This window comes from Poecilia reticulata, linkage group LG21 (genome assembly GCF_000633615.1).
Source record: "Poecilia reticulata strain Guanapo linkage group LG21, Guppy_female_1.0+MT, whole genome shotgun sequence".
Taxonomy (NCBI): Eukaryota; Metazoa; Chordata; class Actinopteri; order Cyprinodontiformes; family Poeciliidae; genus Poecilia; species Poecilia reticulata.
Window position 1 is genome coordinate 6555575 of NC_024351.1, and position 25969 is coordinate 6581543.

The following is a 25969-nucleotide window of genomic DNA, read 5'->3' on the forward strand; positions in this document are numbered from 1 at the left end:
GTGCTCCACTCAAAAGGTTTGAAAATCAAATTCCAGACATAAATCCAATCGAGAATCCTTACACTGATGTTCAGAGATACTCTCCACCCTATTTGCCTGAGCGAAAGCGTCAACTCCTAGATATGCACAGTAGACAGAGGCATTCCCTGGAATTCCAGTAAAATTTGGTAAATGAATTTAAAGCACTTTTTTCTTTTTCAGATGTTTATCCGGAAAAAGATGTTCCATTAACTCCGCATTTATGTACTTACCTAGTGTTTCCTCTGTTGCACAGAATCGAAGTAAAACACATTATGTTTGTGTTCATAAAGAGAAGATGTGGAAATGCTTAAGGAGCATGATTGTGTTTGTATACATTAGAGAAACCAGCTCATTAACACACTGAAGAAAACACATCAGCCCTAACCTTGTGCAACACGGCACGGGGGATGTTTCGACAGCGCTGATGGATGTTGTTTTGGAGCTATTGTTCCACAGGTCAGTGCGGAGGTCCAGCTTCTCTTGTGATCCTGTTAAGTTGTGAAAAAGAACAGCAATGAGATAGAGCACCTTTGTGCCCCGAGCTGGATTTGTTTCAGGCATTCTCTGAGGGTTTCAAACGAGACCATTCAAAGCTTGGGGTCTCTGAAAGGCTGCCTACTTTACGCCTCCTCCTTAACCTTGAACAGTGCAGAACTACACGGGTTTGGAGCATGCTTGACCACTGAGCTGAGCATTGAGCCGCATGATGTGTGAATTATTCCTTAATACAACTATATTTTGATTCTGCGGTTGTAATATCTGAAAATTGGGTAATAAAGAAAAACTTGGCACCACACAAAGTCCACATATTGACCTTTGCAAGCAGATAATGCTTGTTCAGCTCTGATGTAAACAATGCAAAAAGAGAGTAAGCAGACAACTACCACAGAGAACGTGTTAGACATTCGTCTAGACTGTAGGCAAGATCCTTCCCGTCATTGTTAGTTGGCATTGAGGGGTTGCAAAACAGGAAATAATTGCTGCGTAAAAAACACACACACACAGCAATGAAAATTAGAAAGTAAAACATGCGTAGAGCAGAAAAGTGTGCCGACACAAATGAGATTATAATAAACGACCTCCAGTAATTTGTTTAAACAAAGCATCAGCAACTGGCAATATCTTGTTTCACCACAGCAAGGTGTGATTCTTATTCTCATCAGAGCTGAGCACATTGTTCAAGTTGTCTTATTTTATTGTCAAACACCTTCGTGTATATAGACGATCTAACTACTGTAAATAGCGATTTTCTCCATTCAGAAATCAAATGTTGTCCTCAGCAGTCTGTTGCGCCATCTCGTGGTTTCCCGGATGATTTTCTTCTCTTTTGCTTTTTACTCTTGCCATAACATATCAGTTTTCTGCTTACTTGTTTCTGAAATTTTTCATTTGATTAAGTTTTGTTGTAGTTGAATTAATCTTTGGTTTTCATTTGTTTATTTATTGTATTTTTATTTAGTCCAGTCAAAACCCATATATCGTCATTGGGACAGTGGGGCAATGAAATACATTTAAAAATTAAAAATAAATAAATAATATTTTCTTAAGTTCAAAGCATAAAAAGGGAGCAAAACTGAGGATCGGTTAAACTCGTGTCCTCTCGGTTCCTCTTGGTAATCACGTGATTCTACGTCACAGCTGTCCCTGGCTGTTTCGTGTTGCAGGTGTCATTAAAACAGTTCCCTCTTTTTGAAATATTGTTTTCTTGAATAAACAAGCAGTCATGGAGATCGGAACTGAAATAAGCAAGAAAATAAGAGTGAGTAGCTGTGGATGTTGTGTTTGAACAGTCCGCCATGTTTATAAAAATAATACCGAGCCGCTGCTAGCTCTTTAGCTTGTTAGCTTCAACGTGTCTAGAAATCAGTTTTTTGTGCGCAGGGTTGGCTATGTGGCCCTCTGTTTGCAATTCAGTTTAGTATTTTTGACTTGTTTCATTTCCTTTGCTTGTTTTGTAAATCTCTGACTATTTTTCTAAAGTTTTACCATTTGAAAATGGAATCAGGGTAGCTAATATGCTATCCATACCGTACGTCGCTAATGCTATTTGATCTGTCGGTTTGTTGTCTTTCAGGCTGCTATAAAAAGCAAGCTCCAGGAGCTCGGTGCTTATATTGGTAAGCTCATAAAACTAGCGAAATGCATGGGACACACGCTGCTGAAATTTTTAACATTTCTTTAATGTTTATTTTTCTCCTGCAGACGAAGAGCTTCCTGACTACATCATGGTGATGGTGGCAAACAAGAAAACCTCCCAGCAGATGACTGAAGATCTCTCCCTGTTCCTGGGAAACAACACAATTAAGTTTACCACTTGGTATGATCAAAGTGAAGTTCTTGCTTTCTGAGTTCACTCCGTGTTTCTTTCTATCATAACATTAAATGACCTTCTCTAGGCTGCATGGTGTGCTGGAGAAACTACGATCGGTCGCCGGAGGTGAGAAACTTCTGCTGAAGCAGTTGTTTTTTTTCTGTACTTTGCCAACCATGATCTGATGTTTCATCGCTTGTCTGATTTTGTTATTGTTGTTTTTTAGAGCCACCATCATCTCTAAGGCATCTGCAGTCTGACTCTGTTACCGTGTACGGGAAGCCGTGTATTGATGAAAATGGCAGAGCAGAAGACTTGAAGCTGCTGGCAGTGTCCAGCTCGCGGACCGATAGGATGGAAGCGCCTGTGTCTAGTTCTGCTTATGACAGCAGGTACCTGGAATGCTTTGATATACATAGTTTGTCTACAAATAGTTTTTTCCAAGTAATATAATACTGATGCTTGTTTCTTATCAGGAAAGGGATGCTGGGGAAAGGTTTCTCACGACATACCTCGACTATTAAGCCTCACACCGAGCCGCTCCCCTCGGAAGCCGTCATCGATATCAAGCCTGAGATGGACGACGATCTAATTGCGGAGGAACCTGTGGAAATGGGAAGCGGTCGCACCCGCGGTGCTGGTCGGCCGACCCTTGAGATCTACAGACCCGGTCAGAGCAAGTTTACGTCTATGAGCTCTCTGGAGATGTGTCGGCCCCCCGAGGGATCCTCGAGCATGAGGCAGCAGGACGGCAGAAGCGGCAAAGCATCCAGAACCGGGCTGAGCAAGGTACAGGGAGGTGTTTTTTTTTATTATTATGATGCTTTTCAAAAGAGGATTAAATTCTTTATGTTTTGCTTCAAATGTGTTAGGATTTCTTGCTTATTTTTGATTTCTTCAGATTATTTCAATATTTTAATAGGTTTTAGCTTTTAAGTTCTTTTTTTTTGGTAATGTTTGACCCATTTTTCGTGTTTCTTCCAATTAAATATCTGAAATTCCCAAGATGGTTGGAATCGACTTCTTGATTTACCACAACGAGTCTTGTGTTGAACATTTTAGACAAAATAGTCTTTTTTTTAACCACTGAACCTGTTGATCAGGGGACTGATTCTGGTCCTTAAGGACCACTGTTCCAATTAATCATTGCTGGACCAAATTTGAAGGAAAAAAAAAAGTCCAAATTTGGATTTTTCCTTCTATTGCGGTACGTTACGTTTACGATGCACGTCATTTTAAGTTGTCTCGATTAAAAACCTCCGAAAAATACTGGTTCAACCTCATGATATTGTGCCATTTGCACCAAATTGTACTTTTCTTAGACCCAACTAAGAAAAGTTGGGTCCGACAACAATAAATGACCCAGTTCTCACATTTAAGTTCTTGATTTTTATATTTATCATAAAATAACTGTAAAGAAATCAGTGATGACACCTTCATTTCTTTCTTTTGTTTTGCCTGTGATGTTCAGCTGCTGGACGGATGTGTCTGATCAGCACCTAGTCGTGTTCTTAGTAATGCCGATGCTCCTCCTTTGTACAGCAAGAAGAGATGTCCCGAAAGAGAAAAGCTCCCGTGGCAAGTTCTATTGTTCGAGTGAACCAAGCCGATGATGAGGACAGCGACGATGCAGAAGACGACGACGATGACGCGGGTTTCGGCAGCCGAAGCCTCTCCAGCAGAGTCTCCCTTCCCTCCAAACCAGAACGAAAGTCAGTCTTGCTATCTCTGAATGTCATTTAAAAATATTTCTCTCTTTATTTTAGGATGGAAAAAACACAACTAAGCATTATGTTTTGTTAAATCTTCTAAAAATGTCCCAGCGTGTGTGTGTTTGTGTGTGTGTGAAGCTTCAGTCATCTGCATTCTTTCCTGGATTGTAACTTTTTTTTTTCTGGTGGGTGTTTAAACTGTTTCAGACCGACTCTCCCACCAGCCAAGCAAGCCAACAGGAATCTGATACTGAAGGCCATCTCTGAGGCTCAGGACTCGATCACCAAAACTACGTCCTATCCCCCGAGTACGTTCCCGTCAGCCACGCGTCGACAAAGGAAACGCACCGTACCAGCATTCCATTATCATTAGCTGTACAAACTAGTAACTAATTATTTGAAACATTGTTTAGAAAGTTTGGGGCTTCCTGCAGTCTAAATCTTTCTTACTTCAAAGCAGCAATTTCAAATCTAATCTCTGCTCTGCTACCCGAACCTCCCCACCCCCCGCCCGCAGTCCCGCAGAGACAGACTGTTCCTGTGGCGCCCCGTACGCGCTTGGCCAGCAGCGAAGAGATGACCGCAGCCCTCCAACTGATGCAAAACCTGCACAGCCTGGCGCCGAGGGCGGAGGCATACGCCGCCGCCAACCAGCCCGCCTCCAGAACAACAAGTACGCAGGAACCCAACAGCTGCTCATCCGTGTCATTGACTTAAGTGATTTATTTCTGTTGTTTCGTTCTTCTAATTCCAGCGAGATCATTAGCGTCGCGTCTTCAGCTGGACGGCAGCGACGCAAGACAGCAGCGTGAATATGGTAGGTGATGCTTGATTTGTTTAAGCTGTTGGAGAAGACCTATGTTCAACTCTTTTGTCTACAACTTTCAGACCAAGTTCTGTGGATGAAAATATACTAACTTACAAAGAATTATTTATTTCAAAATCCTGATTTTAGCGGACGTCTAAGAAATAAAACATGATTCAAAATACAAAATTTCTAAAAAAAAAAGTTTTCTTTTTGTATTAAATAAAGTGGGAACAATGGATAAAATGTAAAACCCACCCACAAAGTTTTATTTCCATGTGGGGTTTTTTTTGTTTGTTTTTTAACCAGGCGCCGAAGCCCCTGCTGGCTGTGAGCCGAAGAGCTCCGATACGCGCTCCTTCATAATGAGTCGGCCGGTCATAGAGGAAGCGTCTGCCCGAAGTCAGCAACAAGTCCAGCCGCCAGCTTTGCCCCGCACCGTCCAGGCCAGGTATGCACAGAGCACGAGCTCATTACGAGATGAAAAAGTTCAAGAATTGTGAATATTTCTTTTTTTTTACGAGGCATTAAATGTTTCTGTTTGGTTAACGTGTATGTTTTGCCTGTCTCTGGTGACTCCGCTTACTTTCTGTGGTCACGCTTACAGAGAGGGCGTTGACACCTCGAGTCCAAAGTTCATCGTGACATTAGACGGAGTACCGAGCCCGCTGGGCAACCTTACGGACGGAGACATGGAGCTGGACGACGTGAGGCCGCTCTCAAAGGCTACAGAGGCAGCGGGCCACGTCTACAGAGAGCCTAAAGTCAGCGTCATGGACAGGTTGCAGGGAGTGGTCGTCTCATCAGAAGGTGTGGAAAGGGGCTGGGGGTCTCTGCAGTTGTTTTATTTATTGCTCTCGTGGATAAAAACCTGATTGACACACGTAACACTTTCTTTACTTCGTTCATTTACAGATGGGAGGATGGACGTGGACGTGGCAGACGAAGACAACGTTCCAGTGAAGAAGCAGAAAGTTATGGAGCGCTGCAAGTTCTGGCCCGTCTGCAAAAGTGGAGATGAGTGTGTGTACCATCACCCGACGGCGCAGTGCAAGTGAGTGGCTTTAATAGAAAAAAGTTACATTACAAAGGCATTGAAGGTATATTGACGGCTGATTGACTGCTGTTTTTTTGGGGGGTTTTTTGTTGTTTTTTTCAGGACTTTTCCAAATTGCAAGTTTGGAGATAAATGCCTGTTTGTGCATCCTAACTGTAAATATGACGCTCGCTGCACGAAGCCAGACTGTCCCTTCACTCACGTCAGCCGCAGAGGCACTGCTGCTCCTCCACTCAGACCAGGTACGTCAAACAAATAACACCTATAACTTAGATATGACATTTTTTTGTTTGAACATGTAATAGCCAGTGAGATTCCAAGGTGATCTGATATTAAGAAGAATAAAAGCCGCAGCTGTAGCTGCATAAGTATTAAAACATGTGCTTTTTATTGCCGTAACAACTTCTTGTTACTTATTGTTTGTAACTTGTTTTTACAGTTGTGCAGCAAAGTTCGAGTGCGACTGTGTGTCGCTTCTTCCCAGAGTGCAAGAAGGTGGATTGTACGTTTTATCATCCAAAGGTAGCAGCTCAGCATAGAGGCCATTAACCAACTTTTTTTTTTTTTTGCGTTCAAACTGAGCAGCACTGACTTGTTTTTCTGTTCCGCTGCAGCCCTGTCGCTTTGCGACTCAGTGCAAACGAGCGGGATGCACTTTCTACCATCCAACTACAGCTGTGCCTCCGAGACATGCCCTGAAGTGGACGAAAGACAGAGCAGGTGAACCGCAGTGGAACGTCTCAAAAATATTTTCTTGCATAAATTAGAATCTTTTTAGCCTTTGACAAACTGATTCTCCTCAACCAAACTAATGAGATTAATCTCATTTTGCAAATATCTCGTTTTCACCTGAAACAGTTACGCCCGTCTTGATAAGTTTAATTAACGTTGCCATGTCGATAATTATTGTGGAGTTGATTTTATGTAAATTTGCTGCATGCACTAAAAATATATGTTTTTTCTTTTCCAGCTAATTAAGCCCAGAGAGTCTGATGGTCAACTATCAAGCTGTGGAAGATGATGTTCTTTTTCTTGTGTTTCTGGAGCCTCATTAGTAAATGTAACCGTTAATTATGTTCTTTTATTATATTGTTTTGACTGATTTTTATGAAATTTTTTTGTAAGATGAAAAGCGAGTTTCTGCACACGTGCTCCAGATATTAAAGACTCAACAATGTTTCTATTTATTTCCTGTTGTCATTTCTTGTTGTTTTTTTAACATGCAGCTTTGTAGACTCAATATGAACCCTTTTATGAATCAAGTGAGGAAAAAGACTTCCTTTTATAGATTTCGATCTTTTCCTGAGAACAAGATTATTTACATCAGCTGCTGACATGATATCAAAGTATAACAGTGCAGGGCTCTTATTTGCTCTTCTGCTGAAACCAGTCAAATATGACTGTTTTTAAATACTTAAAACTCCACAGCACAGATTCTGTGAAATTATAGTTTTACTAATCTAAAAAAAACAAACACGAAAAAACTACAGTTCAGAGTCAGTTTTAAGTTTCTGCATCTAGATGTCAGAATAAATGGAATGATTATTTCACTGACAAAAACATGTCGGCAACAACGTTGGTTTCTCAAGTCATCTTTTAGCAGCTTCTAAAAACCATAGCTGGGGGACTAACGGTGACATGATAAAAGGTATAAAGTATGCCAATTAATTTAAAAAGGAGAACTTGTTTTATAATTTAACTGACATTCAGATCACAACTTAAAATTATGATTTAAACATAAAAAATTACACTGTTTTTAAAATATATATACATTTACATTTTTCCATTAGATATCTTTTTAATGTAAAAACTGTTTTACTGCAACTGTTTTTACTTCCATGTATTAATTTTACATTTTTTCTGTCTCCTGTTTTGTTCTTGCTTATAAGCATTTCTACCAAATCATGCAAAAAGGTGTGAAAAAAAAAATCCACCAATTACCATAAGATCTGGATCCCCATGTCTAATTTACTTATTTTACTCTTCAAAGATTCAGCAGAATAAATTGGATTGCATTTTTTTTACTGCCAGTTCCTATAAAATGTACAACCAAGAGGGAAAGCATTAATGAGTGCAAAATTTCAGTCTTCCATAAAAAATAAACTTTAAAAAGGGACTTACTTTTTCCATTTTAAAACAGAACTGTAATTTTGATTTACTTGTCTGATCAGCTGCTTGTCGCCGGGTGAGGTGGCTCTCACCTGTAATCCAAGCTACCTGGAGGCTGAGGCTGGAGGATCGCTTGAGCTCAGGAGCTCTGAGCTGCAGTGGGCTATGTTGAGTGGGGGTCCACACTAAGTTCAGTATAGATATGGTGTTCCTGGGGGAGCCTTGGATCACCAGGTCCTCCAAGGAGGGGTGAACCAGCCCAGGTCGGGAACGGAGCAGGTCAAATCCCCCGTACTGCTCAGTAGTGGGATCGCGCCTGTGAATAGATGCTGTAGTTCAGCCTGAGCAAAATGGTGAGACCCAGTTTTTTATACTCAGCAATACACTACTATCACACCAATATCTACAGGTCCTTCTCAAAAAATTGCATATTGTGATAAAGTTCATTATTTTCCATAATGTAATGATAAAAATTAAACTGTCATATATTTTAGATTCATTGCACATCAACTGAAATATGTCAGGTCTTTTATTGTTTTAATACTGATGATTTTGGCATACAGCTCATGAAAACCCAAAATCCCTGTCTCAAAAAATTAGCATATCATGAAAAGGTTCTCTGAACGAGCTGAATCTGAATCAACTGAATCAACAAAGTAACTCTAAACACCTGCAAAAGATTCCTGAGACTTTTAAAAACTCCCAGCCTGGTTCATTACTCAAAACCGCAATCATGGRTAAGACTGCTGACYTGACTGCTGTCCAGAAGGCCATCATTGACACCCTCAGTAAGGGTAAGACACAGAAAGACATTTCTGAACGAATAGGCTGTTCCCAGAGTGTTGTATCAAGGCACCTCAGTGGGAAGGAAAAATTGTGGCAGAAAACACTGCACGAGAAGAGGTGACCAGACTCTGAGGAAGATTGTGGAGAAGGACCAATTCCAGACCTTGGGGGACCTGCAGAAGCAGTGGACTGAGTCTGGAGTAGAAACATCCAGAGCCACCGTGCTCAGGCGTGTGCAAGAAATGGGCTACAGGTGCTGCATTCCCGAGGTCAAAGGTCAAGCCACTTTTGAACCAGAAACAGCGTCAGACCTGGGCTACAGAGAAGCAGTACTGGACTGTTGCTCAGTGGTTCAAAGTACTTTTTTCGGATGAAAGCAAATTTTGCATGTCATTCGGAAATCAAGGTTCCAGAGTCTGGAGGAAGACTGGGGAGAGAAGGAAATGCCAAAATGCCAGAAGTCCAGTGTCAAGTACCCACAGTCAGTGATGGTCTGGGGAGCCATGTCAGCTGCTGGTGTTGGTCCACTGTGTTTTATCAAGGGCAGGGTCAATGCAGCAGCTATCAGGAGATTTTGGAGCACTTCATGCTTCCATCTGCTTTATGGAGATGAAGATTTAATTTTTCAGCACGACCTGACACCTGCTCACAGAGCCAAAACCACTGGTATTACTGACCATGGTGTTACTGTGCTCAATTTTCCTGCCAACTCTCCTGACCTGAACCCCATAGAGAATCTGTGGGATATTGTGAAGAGAAAGTTGAGAGAYGCAAGACCCAACACTCTGGATGAGCTTACAGCCGTCATCGCAGCATCCTGGGCCTCCATAACATCTCAGCAGTGCCACAGGCTGRTTGCCTCCATGCCACGCCGCACTGACGGCTGCAAAAGGGTTCCTGACCAAGTATTGAGTGCATAACTGAACATAATTATTTGAAGGTTGGCTTTTTGGTATTAAAACACTTTTTTTTATTGGTCGGATGAAATATGCTAATTTTTTGAGACATGGATTTGGGGTTTTCATGAGCTGTATGCCAAAATCATCAGTAAAACAATAAAAGACCTGAAATATTTCAGTTCGTGTGCAATGAATCTAAAATATATGACAGTTTACTTTTTATCATTACATTATGGAAAATAATGAACTTCATCAGAATATGCAAAATCTTTGAGAAGGACCTGTATATATTTTGGCATCTTAAACCTGTTTTAACACTAATTCTAGCGTCTCGATTCATCAAAATCCTTCAAAAAGCAGCTGGGACTCTTGTCTAACACCGCCTCCTGCTGGAGGACAGCAGATACTACATCATTTTATTAAGTATCACAAAGCTGCAACCCCTGAAACTTTAACTTACTTCTGCTGAAGTCCGACATCTGAATCATCACATCTCTGCTTGCTTGTTGTTTACTGAGTTGACTTTATCAGTTGAACAAACCAGAATGTCTGAAGTTTTTAAGTTGCACCAGCTTGATGTAGTGTCTGCCGCTCTCCAGAAGGAGGCGGTGTTGGACACAAATCTCAGCTGCTTTTTTGGAGGTTTTTGAATGAAACAAGAAGCTGCAATGAGTGTTCAAGCAAGCTGAGTGATGCTAAAAAGTAAATGTCGATGTGACAGTACTTTATTGCTGAGTATAAAAAGACTGGGTCTCACTGTGTTGCTCAGGCTGAACTACAGCATCTATTCACAAGGGCGATCCCACTACTGGGCAGTACGGGGGATTTGGCCTGCTCCATTCCTGACCTGGGCCGGTTCACCCCTCCTTAGAGGACCTGGTGGTCCAAGGCTCCCCCAGGAACACCATATCTATACTGAACTTAGTGTGGACCCCCGCTCAACATAGCCCACTGCAGCTCAGAGCTCCTGAGCTCAAGCAATCCTCCAGCTTCAGCCTCCAGGTAGCTTGGATTACAGGTGAGAGCCACCTCACCCGGCGACAAGCAGTTGATCAGACAAGAAATTGACCTGGAGAGACGAGATGCTAGCAGCAGAAGTAAGAGAGGGACACTGAGTGGCCCAGTAGTGAATATATCCTGTCAGACCTTATCCTTTCAGTTTTTAGAAAAATATGTGGAGTCACTTTGGACGGTTAAATATTCATAATAAAAGCAACACTTTAAATCGAAACTCTGACTCATTAAACTTAATCACATGCAGTAATATATTCCACCACTTGGTGTCTCTCTCCTTCCTCTCATGTTATCTCGTCTCTCCTGGTCAATTTCTTGTCTGATCAGCTGCTTGTCGCCGGGTGAGGTGGCTCTCACCTGTAATCCAAGCTACCTGGAGGCTGAAGCTGGAGGATTGCTTGAGCTCAGGAGCTCTGAGCTGCAGTGGGCTATGTTGAGCGGGGGTCCACACTAAGTTCAGTATAGATATGGTGTTCCTGGGGGGTGAACCGGCCCAGGTCGGGAACGGAGCAGGTCAAATCCCCCGTACTGCTCAGTAGTGGGATCGCCCCTGTGAATAGATGCTGTAGTTGAGCCTGAGTGACACGGTGAGACCCAGTCTTTTTATTCTCAGCAATACACTACTGTCACACTAACATTCATATTTTGGTATCTGAAATCTGCTTTAACACTCATTCGAGCTAATTGTTTCAACATAAACTTTCAAAAAGCATATGGGATTCTTGTCCAACACCGCCTCCTTCTGGAAGACATCTCATACTACACCAACCACATGTAACCTCTTAACATCAGCTGGAGAAATCTACAGTATTTTAAATCAAAATGAGGATGATACAAATTTACTCTACCCATTAATAAAAATCAATCCAACCCACTGCCTTGAGAAGTCACCTTATTTAAAAATAGTTTGTTTTATTACAAGCAACCCTAAGTAAACATTTGATTAGCGTTTTCACTTGTAGACATTCTTCAAAATTGTAATTTTAAATAGAGAGCCCATGTATCCCAGCAACTTTAAGACACTGAACAATCATTGGAAGTCAGAGTTGAATACTTTTCATCTTCCGTATAGCAGCTTATATACCGAATCAACAATATCTAAAACTACTTTAGTTTTTTTTTTTTATTATTATTAAGGTAAGTAATAGACACAAAACAGATTAAGTTAAATGTATTTATTAGCAACACAAATTAAAGCTCGTGATCCTCTGGGTGGTACAGTTCACTCATCAGTCGGTAGATATATGATGGCGCGTGTCCTCCAATGTTAGAGATGAACAGTGTGATGAGCTCTGGAGGAACGTAGTCAAACACCGGGCAGTGCACGTTGACCTTAGAGAGGATCTCACCTGAAACGTACACAATCAGCATGTTAACTTCATATTCTACCAAAGATAAACGCTTAACTTGTAAAGTAAATCGATGAGGGTGTACCTTCAGTGAAAGGGAGGACTTCATGTGGGGAGACAAATTTATGGAAAGTGTCCTCCTCGTTTGGGAACTAAGGAGAGAAAATATTTCTTTTATTATTTGTGTTTAAAAGATTGCTTTTATTAGACGTTTGTTAACTAGTGTTTTCCTACCTGAGGCGATAGCTTGAACATGGGGGCACAGACGATAAGAGGCGTCGAGTGATGCTTGGCTGCCAAGGCGAGAGTGTGCGTGCCGTTCACAGCTCTCAAACCGCCGTTGGCTAGAACGGTCTGCGTTCCGATGATGACCTGCCAAACCAGATCGTCAAACAAGTTAAATTGCACCGCCTTAATGTGGAGCGAGTCTTCTGTGAAGATAAATACCTTATTGACCCGGGACATGACCGCAAATATCGCAGCGTCAGCAATCACCGTTGTTTCAATGCCAGCTTTGGATAGGTTGGTGGCCATTTCGTGTCCCTGTTGAAAAGTGAAGGTTTTTCCGTGAACGTTCTTGTAGGTAAACCTTTGCTTTCCGAGCTCTTTTCGATGTACTTCATATACCTGACAGAAGGGGGCGCACTCCGCAACGATGACATGAAACTTGCGTTTACGTGCGGCGTCCCTCAGGAATGCCTCCACCGTGCGGGAGCGCCCGATGGTCATGATGACCTCGTTGGAGTGGATGTGCTCCAGGGCCTGCATGGAGATGTTATCTGTTGTTCCTTCTGCAAAAGAAAAAAAAATAATCTCTTTCAACTTATAGACAAAATATCATATTTTCTCCAGTTTCCTTGTTCCACTTTTCCCACAGTGAAATTCAAGCATTTTCAAGGTAGGTTTTCAAACTTTTACAGCACCACACTTTGGAGATAAAAACAATACATTATCGTATGATTAGAATTTAATAATGTTAATCATTTTTTTGTGGTAGCATTCTACATTCTACAGCAGGGACAAGGTAAGCGATTTCATTTACTTTGTTTAATGTATAAAATATAAGAGGATCAATAAGTTACTGACTTATTAGGAATAGTAGTTATTACATTTAAACAATCCAAATAAATAATGTTAAAGTAAATTACGTTCTAATCAAAATAAATGCTTAAAAACAGTATACAAAGAAAGTCAGAAAAAAATCTATAAAAAATGTTTTTGCTGTGTTTTTTAGTATTTAGCAAATAGAAATAAGTTTGGCAATTCTAACTGAACTGAAACAAAATAAGTTTAGTCTAACTTTAGACAGTGAAAAATATGCATCAATTTTTTTTTTTATTAAGTCTATGAAAATATCTGGTTTCGACTAAATAACGCTTTCCAAATGCAGGTCTTTGATAAAATGTTATATTGCACTTTATTACAAAAGACTGAATATCAAGCACTTTCAAGGACTTGATACAGAAATCAAGCATTTTCCAAATCTTGAAAACACCAAATTGAAATTGGAGCACTTTCAAGGATTCCAAGCACCCACACAAACCCAGATACAAATACAGACCCCTCCACTCTGCTACCACTAAAAAAAAAAGACAACTGCATAAATACGGGTGTTCTGTGAAGGCCGCGGAGATTTTTAGAGAACATCAGTGAGTAACCAGCACTGTGGGCAGTTCAGCTCTGTAAAACCAGCTCCACCATCTTACCCAGCTCAGTGAGAAGCTCGTTGATGGCCTCAATGACATTTGCTTTGAGGGGAGCAAAGTGCTGCCTGAAGTTCTCCTCGCAGAGTCCTCCAGAGGTCAGCAGCTTGTGGAGGGACTCCTGCTGGTCTGCCTCTTCGCTGCTTCCTCGAGACCTGAGGGGGAAAACCTCAACAGCTTGACATCAGGTCAATTTTTTAACAGTTTTATTTTGGCGACTCTAGGGTGCCAAGCATATTTTTGAAGGTGAACCTTTCTGCTAAAGTAGCATGTGGACGTCCGATTCAAACACTTTCATTACACTCTGCAGAATGAACATTGAGGAACAGTGCATCCATAAAAGGAAACACAAAGACAAAGTAGAGGCAAATCTACATGAGGTAAGTGCAGACTTAGCCAAGCAAAAAATTTGTTATTAGATTGTTACAAATATTTAATTAAAAAAAAAAAAGTTGAGGCTAACGTGGAAAGTCGTCTTATGATTCAGAATTTTCTACAACTGCATTTTTCAGAAGTCTGTCATATTCTCCTAGGCTTTATCCAACATTGCTTTAGTTATTTATGTGACCAGATTTCAACCCACCATCAGCTCCCATGGCTGCCAAACAAGCGCCAATAATTACAACCTCCACCACATGGATCAACAGCTGCACCCTCTTCATCTTCGTCTCATCTGTCCAAAGGAAATTATTCCAGAAATAGTGGTAGCTTTAGATCCAATCTTGTTGCCATTTTCTCTTTAGAAAGAAGATACTTTTTCCTGGCAAGTTCTATTTATTTGTTTTAGTTTTTTTCCAATTATTGTTTTAATATTTAAACTTTACAGGGTCTGAAATGCAAGTATTGGGGTTTTTGCTAATTCTCTAAGCACTACATTGTCTAAATTTGGAATGACGGTTTTTAATGTGTTAGCAGTTTTCAGTACCCATTTTTTCTCTTTAATCCTACTTAAGCAGTGAGTGGTACTTAGTCTGTCCACAAGCTTTCCATTTTGACTATGACAAAATATTCACTATATTAAATTAAGAATTTGACTAAATATCTAGAAAATCTAGTAGAATGTGATGAACAAACACACATTGTTCATCACAATGAACAATGTGATGAACAATTGTTCATCACATTGTTCATTGTCCGCTGTCCCATAGCTGAAATGGGACAGAGGACATTATGATTACATGAAATTCAAGAGGGGATCCTCTCCGATGTGTTTAGAGGGTAACAGCTTCTACTGGAGGCTTTGTACAGTGTGGTCTTAGAATCATAAAATTCTAAGATTTTATGATTTTCTGATTCATAAAATCTTAGAATTGAGGTTTATTTTTCTTTTGTCATTACTGTACATGGAAAAATACTCATTTCACAGTGATGTGATAAGTTGGGATATTTCATGTGCTACAAACAGCACTGTTTTACTTAATGTCTTTTTGTCTTACGTTCCCAGTGCATGGATTAGGAACTATCTGACTCCGCAGCTGTCTGTCCTCACCTGGCGTACTCCTCTCTGATGATCTTCAGGACCCTCCTGATCATGTTACCCACTGTGGTCTCTGACGGCTGGGCGGCCGTCATTCTCCTCCCTTCTTTCCGTATGATTTCCATCAGATCACCTAAAAGCAGCAATCAACAAAAAAACGTTTTAATATAAGTAGTAGTTGTTACTATATTGTTGCTTTAATTGCACCTCTACCCTAAGTTTCCCCTTTTGGTTTTGTTATTATAACATTGTAGAGAAATTATTACTTATTAGTTTTTTAACTAGTGTCTTTATAAAAATGTAGCAAAAATGTTGCTCAATTTAGTAAACGTACACAAATAAGAAACCATGACGTAACTCGCCCTATTTCAATCATTTCACAGATGTTACAACAGATGTCTGAGATCTTCACAGATAATAACAACCTACACACACACACACACACACATTACAACAACAACAGAACCAATTTCACAGTAATATAGTCCTCTGCATTATTATCATTATTATTATCAGAAATCGTCAAAATAAATCAAGTGAGAAGAACCTGCGCTACTCCACCGAGCCTGGGCTGTAATCTTGCGAAGCAGTGCGGTCGTTTCTCGGGCAGTCTCCGCCGAGCCCCGCAGAGGTCCCGCCCCGCTACCTCCGCGCTTCAGGTCGGACAGAAAGGCTTCAACCCGCTCAGTCAGGTCGGTTTCTTTGTCGGGGCCCGGCATAGTTGTTTTCCAAATCAACGAACCGTCAGAAAAAGAAGACTGCAAGTTTCTACTGTTAATGTTGACCAGGAAGTACTTGTAAAGAACATCCGGTGTTGTAGCATAAAAAGCGCTCCGTCTGGTCTCCCTTTATTATAGCGCTTGTTTTCACCAGCAAAACCGACCAAAGGGCTAAAGCAAATATCGTTTGTTTTCCACTATAGTTAGCTTTATTTTGATATGAGCACATTCTGCTACTATAGACCAGCTGAGCAAGTCTCGAAGTGACATGCTTTCTACAGTGGCCGCCATTAAATAACCCCTATACCCCATTTAAAAATAAGTACATAAATATACTCTTAATAGTAGTAAAATCTTAAAGTCTGTTGGCAAACTTGTTTAATTTTCACAGATTTATTGGAAATTAAATGTTTAAGCTGCAAATATGAGTTCTTTTCACAGCAGGGGGCGATGTTTTGGGTACAACACCGAGTCGCCTATCAGTTTTTCTGTTGAAGTTATTAGTCGTTTTATTGGTTGAAATTTGGTTCATATATGTATTTTAACCCTAAACCACTTTCTGAAACAAAAATGTATATTTCTCCCCCTCAAAAATATAGATTAAACTACAAAATAAGTCATGTAAATCCATCCAATATTTTATTGAATAAAAGCCCAACACAAATTTACAAAATTTACCAGTCAACATAAAAATTGACTGCGCTCCATGCGCATGTTCATTGTTAAAAATGTACCAGGACAGCCTTCAACATTTCCTGTCAAAAAAAAAAAAAGAACCAAAACAAAAACATTAATATCTGAAACCACCCGTATTCACATGACCCCGGCCTCAAATGTTTGAATGAAAATAGGAACACTGGATGGATCAGCAGGTTCTGGTACTGGGAGGTGATATGCTGTAACTTGGAGTTGCCAGTTTAAAGCAAAAGGGTGCACGTTTGGATAATTGTTCAATTCTTGTCACAGTCGCCAACAACTGCATTTCAACAAGAAAGATTGCATAAATACATTGAAGAGGGGAAAGAGGAATTGCTTGAATGTAAGAATATTGGTTCCTCTATACTTTTAATGGATGTTCAAAAACAAAAGAACATCTGAACATGCAAAAATTTGCAAGAATGCAAGAATTTATAATTGAGAACATTAATCTGAAAACTCAACTCCCACCCGCCCCGCAAAAATAAAAAGAAAAAGATACCAGTAGAAGCATCTAGGTGGTAATTACAATATGAAAACAAACTAAAGACAGTTAATTTTAGCTACCGAACATATATGTAGTTTAAGTGACAACACAGAAGTTCAGTGGTTCCAATTGTCTTAAAGGAACAACACACCATGTTTCTTAAAGCCTTCACTTAATAAAAAGGTGTTTAGTTTATGTGGCCTTGTAAATAATGTGTACATTAACAGAAGGGGCAGACATTCACTTGTGGCACATCCACTCAAACCGAGCTCAGAAATAAAAACAAACCAACTTTTCAAAGGGTTGATAGAAAAAGAAAATCCATCTTATTCAGTCAGCTGTAACATTCAAAACAGTGTAGAAAGAAATTTCTCTCTCCCATGTTTGACAAGGCATTTCTCCCTACAGGGTTTTCATGTTTCCAACTACTAAACAAGCAGGTAAATCTTATTTTCCTGGAAACATGGATACTCTCAGAGCTTTGAAAACTAGATGTTGAGCTCCCTAAACCCTGCTTGTTTTGTTGAAGCTAGTCCAAGGAGAGTGGATTGCTGGGATGCGTTTGCTGACTGGGAGGCAGCGTCCCTCGAGGGAAGCAGCCGGATGAGTCGATCTACTCGATCAGCTTCTTTGCCTTGAAGAAGCGCCGCAGGTAGAAGACCTGCCACGTGGCCAGGCCGATGAGACAACACATGGAGAACACACTGAAGTACAGCACGCGGGTGTTTGTAGACTCTGTGGAGAAATTAAAAATGCTAGTATTATTGGACAGTAAGAAATTCTTGCTATCCCTGCAAGAAATTAAAAACCATCTAGTTTTCAGATTAGGCATCAGCAGCCTTTTCAGTTCAAAGAGCAATTCCTGCCCAATAAAATAACATTTTTCTAAAGACAGACACAAAATGTTCTTAAACCTTGTCGGTTTCACAAATATACACTGCATTAAAGTTAGTTTTATTGTGAAAACTGATAAATTGCATTTTTATTGTTAGATTAAAGACAAAACAAAATAAGTTTACTTTTAAGAATTCACTCCTCTCAGTCCTTTTCATATTTTTGAAAACTGTAGAAAAGCAGTCAGTCAACTTCAAAACAACTAACTCACAAACTGTAATTATGAAGTAACTGACTTAAAAGACCACTAGGCTCAATCTGCTAGAACAGATCTATGTAGAGAAGTTTAAAAACCTTCCTTTATTAGAAACAATTTGTTTTTCACATAATTATTATCCTAAGTTAGGAAGAGCCGCTTTCAGAGGCAGAAGAGCCACCAGCTAGTATGCTCATTTTACATACGTATTAGGGCTGTTGTAAACGATTATTTTAGTAATCGAGTAATCTATAGATTTTTCTTACGATTAATCGAGTAATCGGATAAAAACAATTATGAAATAAAATATTGGTAAATCTTCCATAACACCAGTGTTACTATCGGATATCAACATCAGTCTATTTTTTCCACATTTGAGCTTCCCTACCAGTTACTTTTTTGTAGACCGGGGGAGCAACACGGGATATTTACCGCTCCTCCATTCAGAAACTCATCTACCAGTCATGTTCCGCCTCCCGTTTGTTCAGACCGGGATGATATAAGTTTATTGTGCGGTTCGGTCCGTAAAGCTGCTCTTACCCTGTAAGCATCAACCCTCAGCCGCCCGCCGTGTTCAGTCTCTCCGCTCAGGCTGCCGAACTCCCGGCATCACGCCGGTCATTTTAAGGATGTTTATTGGTCCCACAAAAACGATGAAAACCCGGAATTATCACCAATCAGTAAAATCCCCGCGGGCCGAATTTGAAGATTGGACGTTATGCCGCTAACACGTAGCTTCCGTCAACAACTCAGAGGCGGAAGTCAGAGCTCCACTCAACGCAAATAATGTTCCAGCTGAAACACGGTGCGCTAAATGATAAAACATAAATTAACGAAGCTTCGAGGCAGGTCAATTTTCCTCGAGGAATTTTAATAATCGAGGTACTCGAATCACTCGAGGAATCGTTTCAGCCCCAATACGTATCACACAATTATGCAAAAGTACGAATCTGTGTAAGTACTATGTTGGCGTACCATTGGTATCCCGCATTTCCTCTTCTCTCTTCTTCATGTAAGCAAAGTCATTGACGATGGACTCAGACAGATCTTCCAGTCGCCTGAGCTCAACCTCCAGAGGCTTCAGTTTTTCCACCTTTGCGATCTGGAGGGACAGAAAAAAAAAAAAAAAAAAGGATCAACAGAAAGCTTATAAAACCTCTAAATAAAATGTTGGCATTCCAAAATAAAGCGGAACACAAAACATTTGAAATTGTTGAATGCTCAGTCCAGCAGGTGTCACTCTTGAGCTAAAATTCCCAAATAGGGCAAATATTTGCCAGGCTTTCCCTTTCACTTAGATTTGAACACCAACATTATTCAAACAGTTGTTGAAAAGGGAGATTTTGATCATGAACAAAATAACAGCAGTTCTGAAAGGTTTAGAAAATTAAAGACCAATATTCAAACTTCAAAAACATAAAACCTACATTAATTATAAAACTAACTTGAGTAAAATCCCTTAATAGATGTAAATTATATATACTTTGAACTTAATTTGATGGGGTTGTTTGCCTTTCTCTTCCTGTTGGAAACATCTAAAATAGCCACAATAAAGACACTGTAATAATTATTGCTCAAGCTCACTTGAGAATATGATAAGAACATCTCGATTCCTTGGAGGCAAGGCAATGAACTGAGGAGTGGCACAAAACTTTTATTTGTTACTATATATGGAGTTTCCTCCCCTTCCCATTCATCTGAGGGATTACTGAGCACAATTTGATAACAGATAACACTAACCCTGGATGGTTTAAAGTAAAACAAATTCAGATAACAAAACTTGAGGAATCAAAGATTCGAATCTTGGACTCCCTGCTTATACCAACTATATGCTTCACGACAGATTGCAACCTTCGTTCTGCCAGTTTCCTTCAGTAAATGATTAAGACAGCCGTTATAGCAGATTTATCAGAGCAGAGGTCAGGGGAACGCTGACCGGAAATGTTTGTGGAAAACCATACTAGTACATGCAGGTATTATCATACGTCAACAAATCTTGCAAAACATTCTAGGTATGCACCCACACTCAGTGCTGATACACACGTGGGTTATCGTGAAATATTAAATATTTGTTGCTTTGGAGAAAGGAACAGCTCATCCAGACACTGAAAAACGTTGTGTTCAAACATCAGACCGGTCCGTGCTCGGTTGAGTGATGGGCACTGAAGCTACTGTTGGGGGCAAAGTTTGAGGAAAATCTTAATAAAGTTCCCGAGTTATAAAAGGGAAAAATGGTTACGTAGCGTTTCCCCTTCCGGAAGACGTAATGCAAGTTACACGGAAAGATCAAAAGTTTATCAGATCTGGCAGGGCAAACATTTTATTCACTTGACTGAAGACACAAGATTAACCATGTCCGTTTCTAAAAGAATGAAAAATCCCCTCAGCCCCCCCTTAATGAGCTAAATTAATCAAACACAGCCTTTGAAATCAATGAAATCCTGCGCAGTCAGAAGAGTTGATAATCAGGAAGAAAAGGGAAAAAAAAAAAGTTTCACAGCACAGATTGTATCTGCCACGCAGACAGCATTGTGTAACGACATTTTTCTTCTCTTTCAAGTACACCCCCTACTGAACAGGTTGCAAATTTATTCAAGCATTATGTAAGTTAATGCATGCGTAACGCCAGCTCCGCCCTTCCTCCGACAGACAGGAATGCCCTCTTCAAGTTCAACTGTGAATATCCACCGACGCGCCATTCAGCTGAACAGTATGTAATGTTTGCTCAACATGTGTGGGCAGAGAAAGGTGATTCTGAGCTACGAGCGACGTGTTTCTTCCTTTTTGAATCCATTAAGAATCACCTGACGCAGATGGATCCCAAAACGGCAAAACAGCAGATTCCCACTTTTATATAAAGTCCGTGTTCATTATTTTTGTCACGGGACCATTTTAATTTTTAGGTTTACTTGGCATTTCTTAAAAATGTCATTTTCACAGTGTTGACAAAAGACACCCACGCTACCGTTTGTACAAAGGAAGCAAACTAACTTTTACACTCATTTCAAAACGCCTCCGTCTTTCTATTATTTTTCTAACTCAACTAACTTGATTAAATGATAGATGAACACAGCACTAAAATCTGAGTAGAAATATTCATGCTGGCATATTTCAAGCACATTTGGGAGTAAAAATCCCATCTGTAAGAGTACTGGGAGCGTACGCAAGACATTTTATCTACAATTTGGATTGCGTTTATTCGACATCAGGAAGCACAGATTTCAGTCTTCTGACACTTTACCTCTTCGTAGTTTTTGGCCTCGACACCATGCTTCATGTCCAGATTGACCAGCTGGTCAGGCACTCTTCCTGTTCCTGCGGATTTTCACAGAATTGAAATTAAACATTGTGATTGCTTATTTTGCAAAGGACAATTAACATTCTCAGTAAACTAAAAAAACTAAAAAATAAAAGTTATATTTATCAGAACTTTTGAGGATTTAAATACATCAAAAATGTCTCCAGATTATTAAGAATAATATGAGGGATTCACAATACAATCAAATATAGGACTGCATTTTGATTAGATTCCTCTGATAAGCTTTTAATTGCTTTACAATTTTGCTTACCCATGGGTGATTTGCTTTCAAAGCAAACCTCAAACATGTCGTAGTCCTCTGTGGTGAAGGCAAACTTTCCTTTTGTTGCATCTTCCTTCGAGTAAAGAGTGTGGCTGGAAGAGTCAGTGATCTACAAAGTTACAACAACAAACATTTAGACATATTCTGGGAGAACATAGCCAACATTTTTGGAGTAGTTTGAAAAATCCTTTTTAAATTAATTATTTTCAATGAAAGAAAACTAATTATGGTGGTTATCTGTGTATGTATATATACTTTTACCTGATTTAATATTGTAAATAATGGAAATGTCACCATATTTATATTGTACATATTTTCTGCATTGTTTGCACTGTTGTCGCTGACTTTAATCTCACTGCACCTGTGAACAGTGACGAACAAATTCTAAATATAATTTTTAATTTGATAAAAGATTGCAGATTAACAGAACTGTGTGGATCTTTTCGGTTGTCTAACAACGTTCAGAACGCTCAACAATTTATCATGTATTTTGCAGCCTTTTATTGTCCTTAGTATTTTTAACAGCTTCTGTTGCTGATAGGATAAGAGCAACACTTTTATCAACAGGAGGAGGTCGGAGAAGTTTATTAGCTCACTCACCACTGATAAAATCATTATTAAATCATCTGTATTGAAATACAAACTACAGGAGAACACATTCTTGTTAATAAATAATCTGAAATCCATCATATTCAGCAAATTCCGATTTTAATGAGTATTTAAGACTTTTTCAACTTTGGAAGCAACCAGCTGTTAACTTTGTTGCAGTCACATATTTGACGTGTTAGTCTGCTGCCCCTTAGACTGAATTTGAATGGGTCATACAATAATGTGACATTAAAATGGTTTGCAAACCACCATCTGGCACACTAAATGCATTACTGTGAGCACAGATTATAATACATTTAAAAAAAAAAGCATTCTGTTTAAATATGTTCATTAACATATGAAGAAACAATCAAATAAAAAATGTGCATAAAGTTGTTTAGAATCAAAACTGAAATGTTTTACTTTATCGCATTAAAGCTAATGACCCAAAAATGACCTTTAATAAATTCATAAAGAACCTCCCAGAATATCCCATTTACATTTGTGTTTCCAGACTGAAAAAACAAACACTTTTTACTTTCAGCTATGATGAAAATAGATGGGAAAATAAAACAGACTTGAGATTGTCATCCGTGATTTTTTAGTTTTACAGCATACAAATCCTAAACTTGACAGCTGTTAGCTTTTAAAATATATTTTTAGATTTAAGAAAAAATAAAAAGTATGGTTGCAGACGCCATTAATATAAATAAAAAATTCCCCAGGCCTGGTTCATGTGAATATTACACACAAACTAAATCTGACGTGTATGCGTCTGAGCAGTCTGTAAGAGTGACGTGTAACAGCTACACAGCAGAGACTATGACACCTACATAAATATTGTAAATATAACCAAATAATGCAGAGCAAACACTCACAATGGGCTTCACGGCTGGCGTCAAAGTAATCAGAGTTAATACAACAAGCAAATTATATCAAAACCAATAAGTGAGAAAACAATGAGAGCATTAGCTAGCTAGCTAGCTAGCTCACTGTAAAACCAGGAAGACGAGTTTTTCGGGCCTACCTTAGCAGCAATGCTAACAACAGTTGTCACTGACTAAAGTCCTTCAGTCCTTCAAATTAAACTTACAAGAATAAACTATCCCACTGTGTCACAGCTACTTCTCTTTGCTACTGATATATAACAATAAAAAGCCATTTTGGTTTTATTTGAACTGTTTTGGCTTCAACGGCCCCCCAGTATGTGCTCACCTTCAGGTTAGTTTTGGTGTTCGCCTGCTCGCTGATTTCATACTCCCCCGTAACCAGGACGTCTTTATGGATCTCCTCTCGTAAGCATTTTCTAGAGTTGACCGGTAAAAAGAAAGAAATTGAAACGACGGATTCAATGAGAACCGGTAACAGCAATAGCGCAGCAAATCGAGCCATGGCTACCATGAACCGACCGACCAACCAGCCCTTGCCAACCAACCAGCTTTACACCGAGCTCCGGCTCCCAAAAGCGGCCTCGCTGAGCGCAGCAGCGCCCCCGCTGACCTGGAGGGAGAACTGCTATATAATGTTTTTAGATGCAGGAGGAACAGTCTTAAGTAAGAAGGAGACTCAATCTTTATCCCAGAGATTAACATATATTGGTACTAAATGTATCTTAAAGTAAAAGTGAAAGAGCTCGTGAAGTTGGTAAGAGAGTCTCCCTCATGTCCTGCATTTGTTTAGCACTTTATTAAATCTGAGGACTCCGCGCTTTGCACTACATTCAATCATTCACCCATTCATACACAGATGGTGTTAGAAAGAGAGAGAGAGAGAGAGAGAGAGAGAAAGAGAGGGAAAGAATGTGTGTGTTACACTCACAGAGATAAGAACTTTGTACAGTACGAGCTATGAGAAGAAAAAAAAATCTTAAGCTGTGATGAAACATCTGAAGAATGATCATGGAAGATTTCCACTTCAAACAGGCTCAATTTATGTGGCAACACCCAGGTATTATTACTGCCCAACCTAGAATCAATAATTTTGTTGAATGGAACTATTCTGAAGTAGATCAAAATCTCTCGGCAATTACATGTATCAGTCTGGAAAGGGTTACATAGCCATTTGTAAGACTTTGGACCTTTGAACCCCTGTCAGAGCCATTTTCAACAATGGAACATGTTGAACAGTGGGGAACCTTCATAGGAGTTTCCAGGCTACTGAAACTACTCCAACAATGCAAAATAGTATGTCAAAGAATTGCAGACCTCAACTGGGATGAGTGTTCATGTTTCAATAGTGAGAAAGAGACTGAGCAAGAATTGCATCCACTGATGAATTCACTAACAGCCATTGTTTGCCAAAAAACAGGAGTTGAAACTTTAGCAAGTGTATATGAACCACTTGTGTTTTTCATTATCTCTGTTGTTTAACTTTTCATTGTTGTTTATCTTAGAAAATTTAACGAGCCTAATATTTAGTGTTAAATGGCTGATGCCAAAACATTTTCTTACAACTACAACAAGAAGTGTTACTCACAACACAAGTTCAGAACCATTTAAAAATCTTAGGTAAACTGGAACTGCAGGAATGACATATTCGAATTGCTTCAGTCCACATCTGTCTTCACACCTCGTGTTCTTTATTTTGCAATCAAATTCCACTTTTGCTAACTGCTAACCTGTTGCATGGGTTCCCGTCCACTTCCTGTTCCCACGGCATTCCACTTATACAAACCCATTGAAAGAATCAGAATATTACTGAAAAGCCTGTTTATTGTAGAAACTTAATCACTAAATGGAACAGATTTTATAGATTAATTACGTTCCTTTATTTTTATGATTTATCACAACTAACATCAGAATATTGCATCAAACCAATGACACACATTATCCATATATCCAGCACATTATTTCTAAAAGTAAATAAATGTTTTGTTTTTGTTTTTTTAGGAAAGATATGTTTAATAACTGATTAAAAGTTACTTTTTCAAAAGGTACTTTTAATCTGAGAATCAAGACTCATTACGGCGTATATTGCAATTTATTGACTATGACTCTACACACAGACATTGGTGCTTTGCTCTTGAAGAAAGACTGTTGCCCATGAACACACCCTGCAATGCAGCATTTCCCAACTACGGTCCTCAAGACACTCTGTCCTGTAAGTCTTACATGCCTCTATGCTTTGACACAATGCAAATTGATTGCAATCACCAAACCTCTGCAGAGCTTACACATCTGTTTGATGGATTGGAGCACTAAATCATCTGAAAACATTTATCACACATATTTATCAATTTTGTGTAAAGATGAGCAAGAATAAAAAATTTTCTTCTAAGCCTTAGCATCAGTGACTAAATAAGTATATATAAGATTAATATAAATGACTTATATTAATCTTTTTTTTTTCTTTTGTATCCAGTTTTGCTCCGTAATAACATATAAACCTGGGAGAAAATGTCCAATAACAGTATAAGGACAGCATGGTTGCTTATCATGTTTCTCTCATGATAAAACCTGTGGAAGGCAGAACCAAAGGCAACTAGCCATCCAGTTGGTGGAGTCTGAGGGACCCATGATGTTTAAAAAGACCAGTCTGACCAAAGCAGGGCACTTCCTACAGTTCT

At 39.5% G+C, this 25969-nt stretch overlaps 3 protein-coding genes across 3 annotated transcripts; 1 reads left to right on the forward strand and 2 right to left on the reverse strand.

Moving 5' to 3' along the window:
- Positions 1-1626: 1626 nt before the first annotated feature.
- zc3h14 (zinc finger CCCH-type containing 14) lies at positions 1627-7093 on the forward strand. Its single transcript, XM_008397884.1, has 17 exons — positions 1627-1780; positions 2096-2138; positions 2224-2338; positions 2418-2458; positions 2559-2724; positions 2809-3121; positions 3875-4044; positions 4252-4352; positions 4562-4717; positions 4799-4861; positions 5159-5300; positions 5457-5659; positions 5765-5903; positions 6009-6148; positions 6346-6428; positions 6521-6626; positions 6877-7093. Exons 1-17 carry the CDS (start codon positions 1745-1747, stop codon positions 6882-6884), a joined length of 2025 nt encoding a protein of 674 aa, XP_008396106.1. The 5' UTR covers positions 1627-1744; the 3' UTR covers positions 6885-7093.
- A 4781-nt stretch (positions 7094-11874) lies between these two features.
- On the reverse strand, positions 11875-16046 carry eif2b2 (eukaryotic translation initiation factor 2B, subunit 2 beta). Its single transcript, XM_008397882.2, has 8 exons — positions 15791-16046; positions 15256-15376; positions 13770-13921; positions 12691-12854; positions 12511-12606; positions 12298-12435; positions 12149-12215; positions 11875-12063 (listed from the first exon to the last, which is right to left on the reverse strand). The coding sequence occupies exons 1-8, from the start codon at positions 15960-15962 to the stop codon at positions 11906-11908; spliced, it is 1068 nt and encodes a 355-aa protein (XP_008396104.1). The 5' UTR covers positions 15963-16046; the 3' UTR covers positions 11875-11905.
- A 533-nt stretch (positions 16047-16579) lies between these two features.
- tmed10 (transmembrane p24 trafficking protein 10) lies at positions 16580-23861 on the reverse strand. Its single transcript, XM_008397881.2, has 5 exons — positions 23620-23861; positions 21805-21925; positions 21477-21550; positions 19211-19337; positions 16580-17880 (listed from the first exon to the last, which is right to left on the reverse strand). Exons 1-5 carry the CDS (start codon positions 23803-23805, stop codon positions 17759-17761), a joined length of 630 nt encoding a protein of 209 aa, XP_008396103.1. The 5' UTR covers positions 23806-23861; the 3' UTR covers positions 16580-17758.
- Between the last annotated feature and the right edge of the window lie 2108 nt (positions 23862-25969).

What these genes read in the sequence shown, in the direction of transcription:
- zc3h14 (XM_008397884.1), top strand. Translation starts at nt 1,745, where the DNA reads ATGGAGATCGGAACTGAAATAAGCAAGAAAATAAGA. An exon ending in GGAGCTCGGTGCTTATATTG is followed by an intron (nt 2,139 to 2,223) that starts GTAAGCTCATAA and finishes TTTCTCCTGCAG; the next exon opens with ACGAAGAGCTTCCTGACTAC. An exon ending in GTACGTTTTATCATCCAAAG is followed by an intron (nt 6,429 to 6,520) that starts GTAGCAGCTCAG and finishes GTTCCGCTGCAG; the next exon opens with CCCTGTCGCTTTGCGACTCA.
- eif2b2 (XM_008397882.2), bottom strand. Translation starts at nt 15,962, where the DNA reads ATGCCGGGCCCCGACAAAGAAACCGACCTGACTGAGCGGGTTGAAGCC. An exon ending in GGCTCGGTGGAGTAGCGCAG is followed by an intron (nt 15,377 to 15,790) that starts GTTCTTCTCACT and finishes TGCTGCTTTTAG; the next exon opens with GTGATCTGATGGAAATCATA. An exon ending in AGTGCGCCCCCTTCTGTCAG is followed by an intron (nt 12,607 to 12,690) that starts GTATATGAAGTA and finishes ACTTTTCAACAG; the next exon opens with GGACACGAAATGGCCACCAA.
- tmed10 (XM_008397881.2), bottom strand. Translation starts at nt 23,805, where the DNA reads ATGGTAGCCATGGCTCGATTTGCTGCGCTATTGCTGTTACCGGTTCTC. An exon ending in TGAAAGCAAATCACCCATGG is followed by an intron (nt 21,551 to 21,804) that starts GTAAGCAAAATT and finishes GAAAATCCGCAG; the next exon opens with GAACAGGAAGAGTGCCTGAC. An exon ending in GGAAATGCGGGATACCAATG is followed by an intron (nt 17,881 to 19,210) that starts GTACGCCAACAT and finishes ATTTCTCCACAG; the next exon opens with AGTCTACAAACACCCGCGTG.